The sequence below is a fragment of the Gadus macrocephalus genome, chromosome 6 (genome assembly GCF_031168955.1).
Source record: "Gadus macrocephalus chromosome 6, ASM3116895v1".
In the NCBI taxonomy this organism is placed as follows: Eukaryota; Metazoa; Chordata; class Actinopteri; order Gadiformes; family Gadidae; genus Gadus; species Gadus macrocephalus.
The window spans coordinates 20,788,088-20,804,756 of NC_082387.1; the positions used below are offsets into that span (position 1 = coordinate 20,788,088).

General features: G+C 47.3%; 1 protein-coding gene across 1 annotated transcript; it reads right to left on the reverse strand.

Annotated features, from left to right (window-relative positions):
- Positions 1–4,003: 4,003 nt before the first annotated feature.
- Positions 4,004–8,011, reverse strand: si:dkey-30e9.6 (uncharacterized protein LOC564083 homolog). The gene is made up of 6 exons (XM_060053503.1): positions 8,000–8,011; positions 6,847–6,996; positions 5,350–5,757; positions 4,945–5,029; positions 4,518–4,669; positions 4,004–4,173 (listed from the first exon to the last, which is right to left on the reverse strand). The coding sequence occupies exons 1-6, from the start codon at positions 8,009–8,011 to the stop codon at positions 4,084–4,086; spliced, it is 897 nt and encodes a 298-aa protein (XP_059909486.1). The 3' UTR covers positions 4,004–4,083.
- Between the last annotated feature and the right edge of the window lie 8,658 nt (positions 8,012–16,669).

Below are 16,669 nucleotides of genomic sequence, written 5' to 3' on the forward strand. Positions count from 1 at the left end.
CAGCCTTCAGAGAGTACTCAGGTAGCTCAGCCTTCAGAGAGTACTCTAGTAGCTCAGCCTTCAGAGAGTACTCTAGTAGCTCAGCCTTCAGAGAGTACTCTAGTAGCTCAGCCTTCAGAGAGTACTCTAGTAGCTCAGCCTTCAGAGAGTACTCAGGTAGCTCAGCCTTCAGAGAGTACTCAGGTAGCTCAGCCTTCAGAGAGTACTCTAGTAGCTCAGCCTTCAGAGAGTACTCATGTACCTCAGCCCTCAGAGAATACTCAGGTAGCTCAGCCCTCAGAGAGTACTCTAGAAGCTCAGCCTTCAGAGAGTACTCTAGTCGCTCAGCCTACAGAGAGTACTCATGTAGCTCAGCCTACAGAGAGTACTCTAGTAGCTCAGCCTTCAGAGAGTACTCTAGTAGCTCAGCCTTCAGAGAGTACTCTAGTAGCTCAGGCCTCAGAGAGTACTCTAGTAGCTCAGGCCTCAGAGAGTACTCTAGTAGCTCAGCCCTCAGAGAGTACTCTAGTAGCTAGGCCAGGCTGCTGTCGCTCCCCACACGAATGCTGCTTGGCCCCGGCAGCGTCTGGGGACTAGGGACCCACAACGCGGTGCTCCCCCCTGAGACCCTCGGACCAGCCGCTCCCAGACGTCCATTTGGTATGACCCCCCCCCCCCCAGCCAGCGAGGGGTCAGCTGTGCGGTGGGAGGCCCCCCAGAGCCGTGGCGTAAATCAGCCCCCCCACCCCCCCCTTCCCCAACCCCCATGGCGGGAACCCGGGCCGCACACGGTCCCAGCTCCGGCCAGGCTCCATCCGTCCCGGGGCCCCGGAGAGAGCAGGCTGGGGGTCTGGGGGTCTGGACAGCGGGTTATGTGTTCGAGACCCGGGAGAGATCCATCACTGAGGATATAGGGATGGCTGGAGAACTGCTTTGAGTGTGTGTGCGTGCGTGCGTGTGCGTGTGTGTGTGTGTGTGTGTGTGTGTGTGTGTGTGTGTGTGTGTGTGTGTGTGTGTGTGTTGAGATAGGGGAACATTAGTGTGTACATTTGGTGTGTGTGTACATTTGGTGTGTGTGCACGTCTGTCACTGACAGTGAGTTCATATGTGTGTGTGTGTGTGTGTGCGTGTGTTTGTGTACGCCGCAAGTCTGTACAAACGTGAGTGTCTGTGTTTATGTGTACGTGCTTGAATGTGCATTAGTATGAGTACGTTCATATATTTCCCAAATTTCCCATCTGGGTAATAAAACATTTTTTATTACTCAGATGGGAACACACAAAGGGTGTGTGTTCACGGAATACATAGCGCGTATCTCGCCTATGTAGGCCATGATTAAAAAACTCTGACAAACATCGAAACGAACAAACACAACCCCTACTCTCCCTGAAACTTTCACACACTCTCTCACGTCCATTTCCTAACCCCAGGCGTCTTTCTAGCATTCGCTCACGTTCGTCCGTGCGTCCTCAAAACCCTTCAGCGCACACGAGGCGAACTCCGACGCTCGCCCTCGTCCCGCAGAATCACGCCGTGACTCGTCGCGCCCCCCCTGCGGACGACCGCGGACACCCTGTCATTTGCCGGTTACGACCTCGGACTCTCGAAGTCCACCGCCGGCGTAAGAAACAGCCTCGCTTTTAAGTGGTCGGACAAGTCCCTGCACTCGACCCGCAACGACCCTGCCTCGCCCCCCCCCCCCCCGCCACCTGGAGTCGTGACACCTCACCCTGGACGACACCCCCGGGCAAGATGGCCTCCTTATTGCTCCTCCATCCCCCCCCCCCCCCCCCCAACACACACCTCGACCCCCCTGGTCCTGGACTTGCTCCCTTCCAGCCGGGCTCCTGCGGCTCCAGGCCGTTGCTTTAACGGACCCCAGGGGTCATAAACTGCTAGCCGGACGACTCGGCTCTGCTCTTCGGCCCTGTCCCCCCCCAGTGACCAGACCAGTTGTTCACCTTACTCACCGGGGGCCCCTTTTGTGAGGCCCTTGACAGGCTGTCAGTGGCAGACGTAAAGAGTAGCGCGCGCAACACTCCCCCAGCGCGGGTACGCCATCACCTCCGGGACGGAGGTGATGGCGTTGCCGCCCCCCTCGTGCCGCCAATGCCACCGCCGCCGCCACTGTGAGCTAACAATAACGCTGAGAGGCGTTGAGGTCGGAGTGTAGCTGTTGGTTTTGGCTGAGGTGCGCTTGTCGGAGCGGTTAAAGATTATTATTTCTCAGCGGGGGGGGGGGGGGGGGGGGGGGGGGTTGTTTTTGTCAGGCTGTGAGATGTGCCTTTAAAAATATAAAGATCATATTTATCTGTTGGAGAGATGGCTATCAGGGGCGGAGGGGTTGAGTTATGCATCTGGGGTTATAAAGGGTCGGACTAGCCGAACATTTCTGGTGCCGTTACTCTGATGGGCCGGACTCCTGTTCTGTAATCGGAGTGATTTCTGACCGTCACCGGGGGTCGAGGGGCAGGACACGAGACCTTTACTGTGACACATGTAACCCCGACACAAAAATAGACGCCCGCACACACACACCGAACACACAAACGCACAAACACACGTGCACTTTTTGAATGCGTCATCCTTAGGAGAGGACTAAACGGCCAAACAGGATTTACTTTGTCAGTGTCAGTTTTTGTAATCCGGTGAAAGGTCATCGGAAGCCCTGAATAAATGTGCAAAATGTGTTATGAAGAGTAGAATTACGTTTGTTTTTACTTTTGTGCCTAGTTCCTAGTTAATGTTTTAAACATTGTAGATTCACGGTTGATGGAAAAGTCTAATTGATTATCTTTTTTTGTGTTTTAATGAGCAGCCTTCATGTCGTTTTTGTTAAGTTCACTTATTAACTTACCAGCTTCATTGCATCATATCGATTTTTGGCGGGGATTTGGGCTGTCTTCATTTGTAAAATAGGATTATATTTGTTACTTTGAAAAAAAGAACTAGGCCTTAATTAGATTGTAACGAAGGCTGGTTGGGAGTAGTTAATAAAGACATCTCACCGCTTGACCTCCACTACGCAGCATTTGCGCACATCGCCCCCATGTGGTCAGATAGTGTCCTGCATTTCAGTGCGGGGCTTTCTCAGCCTTATAAGTACAATCAGCAACCAAAAGTGGCTAAAACAAAGTATCCAAAACAAAACCTGTGATGTCCAATGGCGTTATATGGAGCTTATATGGAGTTATATGGAAAAAACATAATAAAATGGATTCCCTAAAATTCTACTTATTTCAAGGAATTATTGAACATTTTCGCTTGTTGTCTGCTAAGGTTAACGTACACACGTTACATGCAGCTCGATTTGAATGTAGTACCATTCATATAGTTGGCTAGTCAATAACCGAAATGATCACAGAAATATTAACACATAATCGCCTGACATTAGGCTAAATTACCTCAAATAAATACGACCTGTAGTGCCCCCAGGTGGCCTCAGTTTGGTACTGGTGTGTTTTCCCCTGTTCAGTTGGGTTGGAGCTGATTGACCAGTTTTTCGGCTGGGGTCAACTTGTGTCCAGCAGGATCAGAGTGAGAGTGAAAAGAAAAGAAGAGTCTTCCCTAATAATATCAAGTCAGACTCTCACCATTAACACAGATTCCAACTCAGAATTTAACTGATGATTCAAGATGGTGAATCTCGATATTCCCCCTCTGAATCTGATGAAGTTAAATTGAAGACGTTAGTTTTCTTGGATTCGTCGTTAATTCAAATCTGAATGAACAACGAATCCAAGAAAAAGCTCAACATTTTCAACATTTTGAAAACATGGATGGATGACAACAAAAAAAAAAATCTATGACAACCAAATAGTATTGAAAGTGTTTTTTATTTCAGTCAACTGTAATTGGCTTCAGACGAAACGATCTGACTTTTTTTTTTTTTTTTTTTTTTTTTTTTAATGGCATATCGACTGCATTCATACAGCGCTTTTCTAACCAGTGGCCACTCAAAGCGCTTTACAATATTGCAGTCCAGGTGAGGTTTCTCGCTCAGGGACACCTCGACCTCGGTTCATACAGAGATAGGTAACAGAAACGTCTGTTAATGCAGTCACAGAACATACAGAGTGGATACATCGGAAGCCCAGAGTGGTGCTAGCCAGGGTTGTGAGTCCAGGACCTCGACAGCTTCACCTCCACCCGCTCCATGAAGGCGCTGTACACAGATCGGCTCCGTCGGTGTCTCTGGAAGGTGCAGTCCCACGTTAATACTTACCATCTTACTTAGGACGTGCATGGTTGGGTTGTGGGCGAAATGTACTTTAATTTGACCGTTCAGAGTGAGATGGCTTGACAGTTTTATTACTATGATAAATTAATAATATCACTTTTATTATATTATTGGTTTGGATAGTGTTAGAAAAGGTGTGTGGGTGGCAATAAAATATATATATATATATATATATACATATAATACAAAAATCTGACAACACACAACATAATTTAAATTAAAGCATTTGTAATAAACCACATAAACTAACCAACCACGGCAAAGCTGATATGATGAACGGAGACAAACGTCTGCGTACCGTAAAGGAGGCTGATCTGGGCGGCCATTGTGTCCTGGGCAGTAGAAGACGCAGGTCCCATGTTGGTTCAACTGCCCTGTAGGTGTTCATCTTCATCATGGTCTTCCTCTGGTCTCCAGAGGTGCGGTCGGACTCGGACCTGGTAGTCCTCACTGGAGGAAAATAAACAACGTATTAGTGACCTGAAGAAACAGAGATTCAAGCAGAAAAAGTCACCCAGAACCCAGACTCCTTGGTTCTACCTGGTGGCCTCCCCAGGCCCGGCCTTCTCCTCTCAATAACACTTCATGTTTCAAATAAGTAAAGACTAAATCTAGAAAGCTGTCACCAGCTGAATACTAAAACAGAATTTCATAAGACACATGAACACAGTGGTCTGATGCGTCATATATACAACTATAGTCTACTGATGTGAGGTACTTCCTACAGATGTCGCGGTGGTTCAGTTTAAACTCCAGGTCGCCGGGGTCCTTCTTGGTCACAGCGGCCATGTTTGGAAGGTCGTCGGCCTGCTGTAGTGACACCAGAGAGCAGCAGTAAGCTTGCTCTCACGCTTGTCTTTTTGGCGCCACATAGTGTATAACAATATAAATTACATTTCTCAAGCTTCATTGGCGTAGAGATTAATAAAACATAATTCCATACTGTTCAAAATTCAATTATTTTCTATTTGATAGATAAAGATTAAAAAACTTAAAACACTCGCATCCTGCCTGTGGTCATTTGCTGCATGTCCTCCCCTCCCCTCCCATACTTTCCTTTCTATCTCTCTCTATAATAAAGCATAACAATTGCGAAAATAAATCTTTAAAACAACACGGATTCTCCATACCGGTCGGAAGTCGTGCGGTCGGGGGTTCCTGTAAGGACCTGAAGGCGGGAACTTCCCAAGTTTGACAAACATCAGCTCCTCTTCAAGAGGATCCGGAGGTTTGTAGGACGTGATGAACCTCCTGGGCTCCCTCCGGCCGTGGGTCTCACCCTGACCCAACACCTCCGCCACAACGCGCTTCACGTGCAAAACCGTGGAGACATCTCGTCCACGGGTACGGCCTGAGTCGAGGGAGGACCGGGCTTGAGAACGTCGGGACAATCTTCTGTCCCTCCCGGGATCTGAGAGGGACGTGTAGAGTTTGGGAGAGAAGTCTGGCGGCTGGATGCTCCACACGTCCACCGCGGAGCGCGCAGACTCGCTCTCAGCCGGAGATATTCTGCATCGGCTCCGCCTGGCGGCCAAGTTCTGTCTGGCGGAGAACAGCCGCTTCCGGTCAAAAGGGTCAGGAAAGTTCGGGATCATGATGGTTAGAGGAATCTTCCAAGAAGCATGCAGTTCTCTCTGTAGGCTTTTCTCCCCAACGAAGAATATCTCCTTATTGACCGACATAAGATTCCTTTATGCACATAATATATTATCAATAATCCAAATACAATGAAAAATGCAAGGAAGCACAAGTATTTTATATTCCTGACTCTATATGGTGGCATTTTTTATCTCGCCATCTCCATCTGTGACCGAAACACTTTGACGTTGCTTAGTAACGGGGGTAAGTTGACATCTCATAAACAATATAAAGACAAAAGCTGAGCTCGGTAGTTGCGAATACAAAAACATTCGCTATAGCAACGGAGGATCAACATGAGCCCTCCTTGTGTCAACAATACAGTATTTTACACGGCAATCTAGGATTAATAAAGTAAATGATATATAATATGGAATGCTTATACACAATCATTATTTTTGCCTTGAAAGTCACAATCGTTTATTAATTTATTGAGTGATTATATTAATCCAGGTACTTATAAATCACTTGGAATCCTTTTTAGTTACGGTTGCTTGTAACCTGAACCAGGTTGAGTTCGGATAAACCGGTCAGTGACGCAGCTTAGTCAACGTCCACTAGGGGGAGCTGTCTCACACTAAACCAATTATTTGACCTGTGGTTGGTTTGGAGTATCTGGGTTATTTGTTATTGACGAACGCATTGCTTGGACTCCAAGCTGGGTTGTATTCGTTGATACACTGTGACAATATACGGCGTTCCTTTTGATCAAATAATAAAAACGGGATATCAACTACTACGACTCTTTGTAAACGCTATAAAGCAGCCAATATGTGGAATAGGGAAGGGGATTAGGGCCACGTGTGGTCCCAATCCCATGATTTATTTTCTGAGTTCTAATTATAAAGTCAGAAAACTGACTTAATTCTCAGAATACAGACTTTAAACTCGGAACTCAAACAATTCACGTCCTAATCCTCTTCCGTAAAAACCAGAGAGCTCTGGTAAAACCGAAAGACACAAATAATACATTTTACACAGTAACTGACCTTTACAGTCCATGCTCTTCTAGGATATTTTGGGACCAGAATATTGGAGATCTCGCCGCCAACGAAACGTTTGGGTTTCTGATTCCAAATCCAAGTTTGCTGTGAGAACGCCGGCGGGTACGGCAGTGGACCAACTTCCGGGGAACTAATCTATGCACGAAGTGACGCATTACCGAAATTTATGCTCTTCCCCCATTCTCCTCCGTAGTGAAACAAACTGTAGATATAGCATTTTTTTTTTTTTAACTCCCTTTTAAGCAACGAAACCTGTGAGAATGCAGTTGAGTTAAGCATTTAGAGAGCATTTAGGAGCGTTTTTAATGTGAAACTTTACTGACTTTACATCCACTTTATTAATCATGACTATGAGGAATAGGAATATGAGTCAAACAGTTAAATAGTAAGTGGTTATAGGATAAATAAAGAAATGGTCATTTACAAAAACATATTATTGATTCGTTTTTAAACACCAATTATGATCTCAGCACCACAGTCCATGTGTGACAGCCGTCACACTGTCAGGGTTCAGAGGTTAAACCAAAGGGGGCACCCCTCTTCCACCCTGTCCCTCCAACCCTCCAGAAACCCCCACAGCTCTGCGTGCGCTAGCAGGAGTGGGACACAGTGCAGCGGGTTGATCCTGCTTACACCCGGTAGGTGGGTGCATGGCCTGGCTGGGCAGGGGTCCGGGATCACAACATGAAACCTGATCCCAGGCCCTCCGGATCGGTTCTCCTGGGGGGGGGGGGGGGGCAGGGGCCCTCATAAAGGAGACGGCTTTCTCCCTGGCGCTTCAGTATTGTGAGCGTCTGACATTTACGGCCAGCCCAGCAGCGGGCGCCTCAGAAGACTTCAATGAGGGGGTCGACTGTTACCAGGGGGGTCGACTGTTACCAGGGGGGCCGCTGACCCCCCCCCCGTCAGTGGGCAGATAGACCCTCCTCGCTCACTGTAGCCTAGCCACTCTCTGTAGCCGCACAAGGGATGCTAATCAATGGGATGTAATCGTTTTTTGTGGATTGAAAGTAAATCTGGGAGCCGGTGTCCAGGCGTACCTGGGTTTGATTTGTTTTGATCTGTGGACCACAGATCTCGCAGGTGATTGGACGGTGGGGGGATGGTGGTTAATACAGTTATTAAATATAATCTGTACTCTCTGCTCCATTCGGAATCATGAGAGAAGAACATTGTGATAATAATAAAATAAAATCCTATGCACCAAATTGACAATGAGCCGGAATCAATTGGGGTCATGTTTGAGGTTTCAGTAAGGCTTGTGTTCGAGTATAGTATAGGTGACAGTAGGATGGGGGACGGGCAAACAACGGCTGACTTCAGCAGGTCCTGTAGTGAACCGTGGAAGCAGAAGACCTCATCCACATGAACACAGTGGTAGTAAAGTTTAGTGAGGCTTTGTGAAGCAACATGATCGACTATGCTACAGTAGAATAAAGACAAGGGTCTCTGCTATCATGAAGACCGTACAAAGGCTCGGAAGGTTGTTTGCGAGTGTGGCTGAGGACCTTTCGGTGTGATGGGTTTTCCAGGCCGGGCGAGGGCCGTGGTGATTTACGAGGGGAACGGCTCTCCCGCTTGTCTTCCTCTCCTGGCTGTCAGTCTGACAACGCAACACAGTCTCACTCCCTACTCGTCAAATGTGTGACGCATGGCCAAGGATCCCTGGCGTCAATTTCCGACGAAAAATGGGTACCTTTTTCGTCGTTTTTCAACGCCAGATAGACATTCATGTTAATCCCTCACCGTCGGATATAGACGAAAGGAAATCAATGTCTATCAACGGTGATGCCGTCACGTTATGCAACTATTGTCGATTGATTTGTTTGACAGATTCACCATTAAACGTGTTTCTGATGACATTTCTAGTGAGAAATGTACTTTTTCCTTGAATAATCTTCAGTCAGTGCATGTGTATAATCTTTAATCTTTATTATCTGAATGGGAAATGCAATATTTTAGGATCGATTCACCGTTAAACGTGTTTCTAATAACATTTCTAGCGAGAAATATACTTTTTACTTGCATAATCTTCAGTCAACCCTACATCTCAACCCTAACCCTCATTTCTCATGCTCATTGCTACCCCTAACCGATCCCCTACCAAATGGGACAACCCTACCCTGTGACGTCATCATGGCCTCCCCGTGCCCCCTAGCAGATAACCAGACCCCTGGTAATGTTACAAGAGACAGACTGGCTGCCATTGTCTCGGGCAACGAGCAAGACCCATTGTAAAGATGTTTAACCTGAAATGGTATTTATATTTTGTAATTGGCATGTTTAAATTAAGTGTTAAAAAATGTTTGAATGTCACTTAGCTACATGTTAAAGGTGGTATTAGGGTGCACTCACACTAGGCCATCTGGCCGTGGCCGTTGGCTGTTTTCACACCTAACCGTGCTCAAATGGCCCCATTGTTCTCTGGCCTGCACTCACACTAGGCCATCTGGCCGTGGCCGTTGGCCGTCGCAGCTGTGGCCTGGCCACGGAAGGCTCTTGTACATACGTCATCACGTCATAACACGTCATCACCAAGCGTCCGCTGCATGGACCATAATAAAGTCTGCCGCCAGTCAGAGTTTTAACAACAATGGACAACACAGAGAACAAGCCAACAGTTGAACCACTTGACGCAATGTTTACCGTTTAATGGGAAAGAAGGCTCGTCGCCTTTATTATGTCCGTGGTCGTCTATGACTATGCGTTGACTATACGTCATCCAGCTCAGGTTGCGTAGCGCGTGTCGGCTCATTAGCATCTGTACCGTAGCGGCCCGTGCCGTAGCATCACACCTCTCCCAAGTGGCCAAATTGGCCCGGCCTGGCCAGACTGGCCACACTCACACTGGCAGATTTGAGCACGGTTAGGTGCTAAAACAGCAGATGGCCTAGTGTGAGTGCACCCTTAGATAATAATCGGTTATGAACAAAAACACTTTAGAAGAAACACTTTATTTAAATAAGAAACACTGAACCACACATCTAAAAATACACACACGCATCTAAAAATACACACACGTACACCTAAAAATACACACACACACACACACACACTCTCTCTCTCAGCTTTTGAGAGAATGGTGGAGAATCACATCTTCTCCACCATTCCGCCAACTTTGCCTCGCTCTCCTCATGCCTCGCCTGCCCCCTGGCACTCTCCTCTTGGAAGAGGTGCCTGGGGTGGTGGAAGAGGTGCCTGGGGTGGAGGAGCATGAGGGAGAGGTGGGGGGGCTGGTGGCAGTGGACTCAACGAAGTCCTGAAAGAAAACGAATAAGGAAATAGGAATTATATGCCAGAACTGGTTGATATGGCCATATGTTATGTACAATATATAATAGCTATGTACACAATATAGTACATTGATTAACCATGTAATATTACTAATATAATATATTAGTATAATAATACTTATAGAATATTACTAATATAATATAATATATTAGTATATATAATATTACTTATAGAATATTACTAATATAATATATTAGTATAAAGCTTATATTTAACCTAGAGTCACTAGAACATGGAAGATCTGGATATCATACGACATGATATCCAGCCCGGTCGTATGCAGTCCGGTCTGCAGACGGGCGGCCCGCGAAAGTCGGCCGCGGACTTTCGTGATCTTCCGCGAAAGTCGGCCACAGACTTTCGCGATCTTCCGAGAGTCCGCGGCCGGGCTGCAGAGTATAATTAATAAAATAATTACTCGTTAATTACAGAGAAAACACTTACATTTGTGTTTTTCCAATCCTGTCGCATCTTTTCGCCCTCCATCTTGTCTAGGATATTTCTTGATTTTCCGTTTTCTCGCAAGGTATTGTGGGAGCAAGTCAGAACTGAAGCGCTTTGAGGGTGCCCATCGAAAATCTCAATTTTGAGGGGATGTTAGCCCTCCCCCTACCCCTTAAGCTACCTTTAAACTGGTATTGGGACATGGCTCCATGGCGCGTGAACGCACAACAGCGAGGGTTAGGGCTGAGATTTTGAAGCGAGCCAAGTAATGGGATTCAACCTAATACTTTCCACATATTGCGATCCAAGTTACTGGCTGCAGTCTTGGATTTTATAGGTCTATATGAATAGATTAAATTTACTAAACTATTAATCATGCTTCAGAAGAATTAACCTTTCTTGGATGGCAGATCTACCACAAGCCTCCATTGCCACAACCTCCAGATGGCTTACGACCTACGGCAACTCCTCGACTACTGCAAGCCAACAAATTGGCTCTTGCACACCAGACACGCATTTTGCTTTATTTTAGGTTTTCAAGCATCTTAAAATACCCAAATCATCGCTCCAATACACAAGTCAGCTAATGGCCTACAAGGAAATGCTGAAGCTAGTGTTAGTGATGGCGATAGAAATGGACAAGCTTGCGTGTACAAATATGCAACTAGAATTGCAAGGTTCACAGCCCAGTTGCATAAGTGGTCACAACCGTTGGATTGTAAGCAAGGGTAAAAAAAAACAAAAAACTTCCCACAAACTAGTCAACATGGTCAATTGAAAGCCTGTACAAAACGACCCTGGAATAGTCAAATGCAGCTTTACTGGGGATGAATTAAGCCAAATTGCATAAACATCCAATGGTAAACAGTATACAAATGCAATCAAGGTTGCACTCACACTAGGCCATCTGGCCGTGACCGTCGCAACTGTGGCCTGGCCACGGTAGGCTCTTGTACATACGCCATCACGTCGCTAGCATCCAAACAATTCTACCAAACCTTAACCAACTAGGGAAAAATGGAACAAAACTTTAGCACACACCCAGACACTAATCACCTTGTCCAGGGGTGTTCCAACGTGGTTTACCAGAGGGCCTTGTGGACTTAAAGTAAGCCACACATTTGACAGAGACAGCACGGAATGACGTTAAACTAAGCTAATCTACAGGTTACTAGTGCAATTACATGAGCATTTTGCACAATATTTGTACTCCAATGCTACGTAAAGCAGGCTTCTTCAGAAACCCGTAGCCTGCTACAAGGGCAACTGTAACAAATCCTGACCAAGACCGAAAGATGGCTCTGGAAGCCACTACGGCCCACGCAGCAGATTACTGCGTGGACCGTGGTGGCTTCCAGATCAACCCTTCGGTGGACCATTCATACACATGTATTCCGAGGATGTTTTGAAGACACTGGAGTCCCATGGCACTAGATTCCTTTGAAGACTAAGTTGGTATGGGGGGGCCCAAAGGGGGCCCCCCCATAGATCTTGTCAGTCATCTAACACCTGTTAAGAAAAACACACATCACAAGATACAAATCAGCAAAGCTAGGTTAACAAACAGCGGCGACATGCATGTCAAGGTGCAAAGAGCAGGGATACTGATGGCTTGTGTCTGAGGAGACAGCCCAAAAACGTCAACATTTAATAAAGGAAAATAACTTTTACTCACTGCGGTGGTCTGTTTCGAAGTGCCATGTTGGTAGCAATATTTGTCTGGGCTGTTCAGTCAAATGCCCACAAAAACAAACACGCAACAACGCATACTTTCAGTTTGTATAAAGTGACAATAGTGATCTGCAATCTAGATCGAAAACTTTCAACCCTCACAAAACTCAACCTCGATTGACACAGGCCGATGCGAAAAGTAAACCAAACCCATTGTGTTCACCTTTAATACAGGGGTGCGTGACCGGTGATCTCAATTAAAATTTGGGCGGGGCTGAGAGGCTTGTCAGCTGATGAGGTGCACCTGTGCAGGTCTGCCACGCAGGCTGTAGCCAGTCTCTCTCTCTTTCCACAGAGGCCCTGTACCACGATGCTCGCTTAGAGGGTTAGCGAGGTATGTTGAGCTCCAAGCCTGGGTTAGTTGTACCACGAAAGTCGATCTCTTTTAGCGTCGCTGTATCACCATGGTGACTTATGCTCGCAACCAAACCTGGTCGGGAGCAGTTTTTCGGCTTAGTCTAGCCGGAGATCGGCTACTTAAATCGGCGTGCGCAGCTTCCTAGCCCCTCCTCTGACAATGGCGTCACCATTTGTGGGTGTTCCCGTGGACCCCGGCGCACTTCTCGTCCAGGCGTCTCTCTGGAGACATAGGGTTTTACGGGACAGAACCGATCCCTTGGCATTGTCTGACGATATTCAGATTTCAGACTTTATTGTCATTGTGCAAACAACGAAATTGGGGTTCTTCATGAGAGATACAGATTCTCATCAGAGGGTGTTCGTTATTTGATCGTTCTTTTGGACCTTATGTAGACAATGCTTACTGTTGCGCATTGTGTCTCAGTGACAGAGTGCTAGAGTGGAGGTAGCGCGTCAGTCTTGAATTTCTGGGGGGGTTCGACTCCCAAGTGACGCGAATTTATGTGAAGCTTAAAAAGTCCTAATTCTCATGCAAATGGAATACTTATTCACTAAAGCTTATGGAATTATATTTTTGTGATTATTTCGAACTTGAACCCATATTTTCAAGGCTGTGCTGGCACCACATCTATGGGGGTAAAATGCATGATGATAGACCGGCGAATTTGAACCCCGGTCGCTGGCGTTCGGGTCTTATACTAATCCACTACGCTACAGCCGCTACCTCTCAGCGGTTGAAAACATGCGATACACTTCTTAAATAGGGGGTATTTAAAGTGAATTCCCTAAATTATAGATACGGCAGGATGGACGTTGCTTATGCATTTTTAAATCATCATCATTCTATTTGGATTAATGGCGAACAATTCTGCATTTGGCATAGTTATTTTACAGACAATATGCAGAATCTCATATCTGCTTGATGTATCGTAAAGGTGAGAAAAATGACGCAGAAAACGCCCCTTTCACGTGAACGCGCACTGAATCAAAGGCGGAAAACCTAGTTCAACTAATTGAATCTAAAGTGAGCTTCGTGGTACCATTTAACTCTGATTGCGAGTTGCGGCTCTGTCGAGCCAGGTTTTCCCAAGAAAGCCATGGGTATGTTCAGCGAGCTTCGTGGTATAGGGCAGGTGGGCTTGGGTTCTGTTTAGGGTGGTTCCTTAAGGTTTTGGACCTTTGGATTGGTTCCATGTTGTGTTTTATGTTAACACTATTCAACATCCCCACAGCACACTTTCCACTGCCCATATACATAGGCTAGTCGAAAGAATTGTGTGTTTGGTCAGTAGTTCAGTTGGTTGGTCACACACACACACACACACACACACACACACACACACACGCTCGCACACATATTTTCCAGCACTATATCCAAACCAAAACACTGCAATGTCTCCCATATAGCCTATGACACCTTCTCCGTGCACGACTGCCTGTTACTCTTAAGTCTACTCTAGAGTAACAGGCAGTCGTGCACGGAGAAGGTAGTAGGTACCCAGGCCCAGCCGGTGGTATGTCGGGGGATGCCGTGTGGCTGGATGCCCCTCCTAACAGCGTGATGCTGCTTCCGAGGCACACCGACCTCATCTGCGGTAGTGCGTTGCTCGTCGACCCTCCAATAATAGCTTTGTTCCCAGAAGTGGGGAACATTATTTAGATCAAGATTTACAATATCTGAAAAAAGGGAAACTACAGACTCACCTCTGCAAGGAAAAGCGTGTTTTTTTTATACCACGCGGACTTCGATTGCTGCAGGACGATGGGACTTTTACTTTTCAAAGTGTTCCCTTATGTTTTATTATTGTTCTCTCTAAAGAAATGCAATTTCAAACAGGTGAGTTTAAAACGTTCGATGTGAAATAACCGTAGCCTACTTTGAGGCCACTGCATGCGTAATGCTTCATTAACCCTGTGACACACTTTGCCCCGGAGAGGATCCAAAACGCACCCGGTATTTAGATGCTTTCTTCTCGCTTATAACGAACCCAGAGGTAGGCTACAGCTCTCGGATTCCTTCGGGCTATTCTAGTCCATTTGTCCAGCTGCTAGACATGCCGTGTTGCATTTAAACGTGGAGCTCTCCTCGTCCATCACGGCGCTGTCGTCCAAGGGCGCATACCACGGCCAGTCTCACGGCCACTGCTCCCTTCTTACCCTTTTTCTCCTCCTCCTGCTCCTTATCGGCGGAGCCCTTGGCCTCTTGGCTCCAGGGGCCACGAAGGTGAGCCGACAAATCGGCTCCCCAGTGACGCCCACCACCGCCGGTGTTGAGGTCGGTCTCTTCTGAGAGACCGATCCGACCAATAGGAAGGAGGGAAGCGAGGGACCAGGGTCTATTGTTGTTGTTGAGACGGATGGGTGTGTGGACAGCCCCTAGAGAGATGCTGTCAACTCCTGCTGGGTCTTGTTCACCCCCCCCCCCCCCCCCCCCCCCACACACACACACACACACACACACACACACACACACACACACACACACACACACACACACACACCATGTCTTAATCAGACAGCAGATCACCTTTCACTGCAATTGGACTCTGCCCAGAAAATTAAACTGTCGTGAGAATTTCTCCTTCATTATATTATACAATCTTGAATCTTCTATACTCTCTTTCCCTTGGGCTATAGGTTTTCCTTGCCATCTGCAGTAGCACCACGCGCTCCTGCCTGGGTATCTTTATTGTAGCTGCTAAGTGAAATAGTGATGTGGTTTCTATGAGTCATAAAAAAACGATCCTTTGTGTGTTTTCAAGGAATTGGCATACGTTTTTTCGATTTTCAATATAGTTCAATATCTTCTTGCAAACAAACATTCAAAGTGGATTCCATCCTTATGCATATCACACCTTCCAAGGCAGAAGTAGAAGGATTCCTTCCGTTGGAGAGGGTTTTAGAGGTTCGGTCCGCAGCCAAGAGGACGACAGCTCCCGCTGACCTTCAGAATTACAGCTTCTCAATGAATGCCAAGAGCGCCCGTCCTGCTTTCTCTGCTACACGCGCTTTTGGGAAGCTGATCTTCAGATGGAGCAGAGGTATCTGCGCTCACATCCTGCCGGCCCCCACGGCCAGCTCTGTTTCCTCCTGGACTGCCAGGGGTGTTAGCTTATTATGCTTGGCTGCAGAACCTTCTTTACTTTTCACTGAAGCAAGGAGCTTGCAGGAAGAGCTCCTCGTGGTGTCCGAGAGCTTCTCAGGGTGAGGGGAGGACTGTTGTTATGGTGGTCAGGTGCCAACCGACCGGTTGCTTGGCCCCTCCGGCATTGCGGCTTGCGTCATTCCCCAGAAACGTCTCCGGAACCTTTTCCTGAACCTTCTCCAGAACATTATCTAGAACCTTCTCCAGAACCTTCTCCAGAACCCTCATCCAAGCAACCTCACACTTGAGTGTGAAGGTGGTCAGATTGATCCCTTATTAGCGATCGATCATTCTTTATGAGTCCGTACATTCCTTCACCCATTAGTTCATCGGGGTCATTAGTTCATGTGTTCATCAGCTCCGTTGGCTCCCGTATCCCTGATTCATTCGTCCACGTGTCCACGTGTTGGTATCCACCCAGAGGTTCTTGTGTTCATGTAACCCCCGTCCCCCGTCCCCCTGTCCCGTCTCCAGCTCTCCCCCCAGAGTGCTCCCCGGGGGGCCACGCCCTGCTCCGGAACCCGTACCGCAGCGTGGCCTTCCGCTCCGGGGGGCTGCAGCAGTCCCCCCTGCAGGAGCTGGTGTGCGACCACGCCCTGGAGCCCGGCTGGTACCAGCTCCTCATCTTCGACAAGCCGGCCAGCATGCCCACCCAGTGTGTGGAGGTAGGACCGCCGCCCCTCCAGCGCTGGGGGGGGGGGGGGGGGGGGGGGGGGTTGTTTAAGGGGGGCGTGATGGAGGCTGGTGTTGGGCCAAAGCTTTTTTTAAATATACATTAATGCAATTAATGAATACAGCATAATTAATGCAGCTGATCATGTTGTTGTCTTTTGA

Bases quoted from the DNA above. Each gene is read 5' to 3' on its own strand.
- si:dkey-30e9.6 (XM_060053503.1), bottom strand. The intron at 5,758-6,846 runs GTCAGTTACTGT...TCCGCCAGACAG, and splicing joins GAAGAGCATGGACTGTAAAG to AACTTGGCCGCCAGGCGGAG. The intron at 5,030-5,349 runs GTATGGAGAATC...GTGTCACTACAG, and splicing joins GACCGCACGACTTCCGACCG to CAGGCCGACGACCTTCCAAA.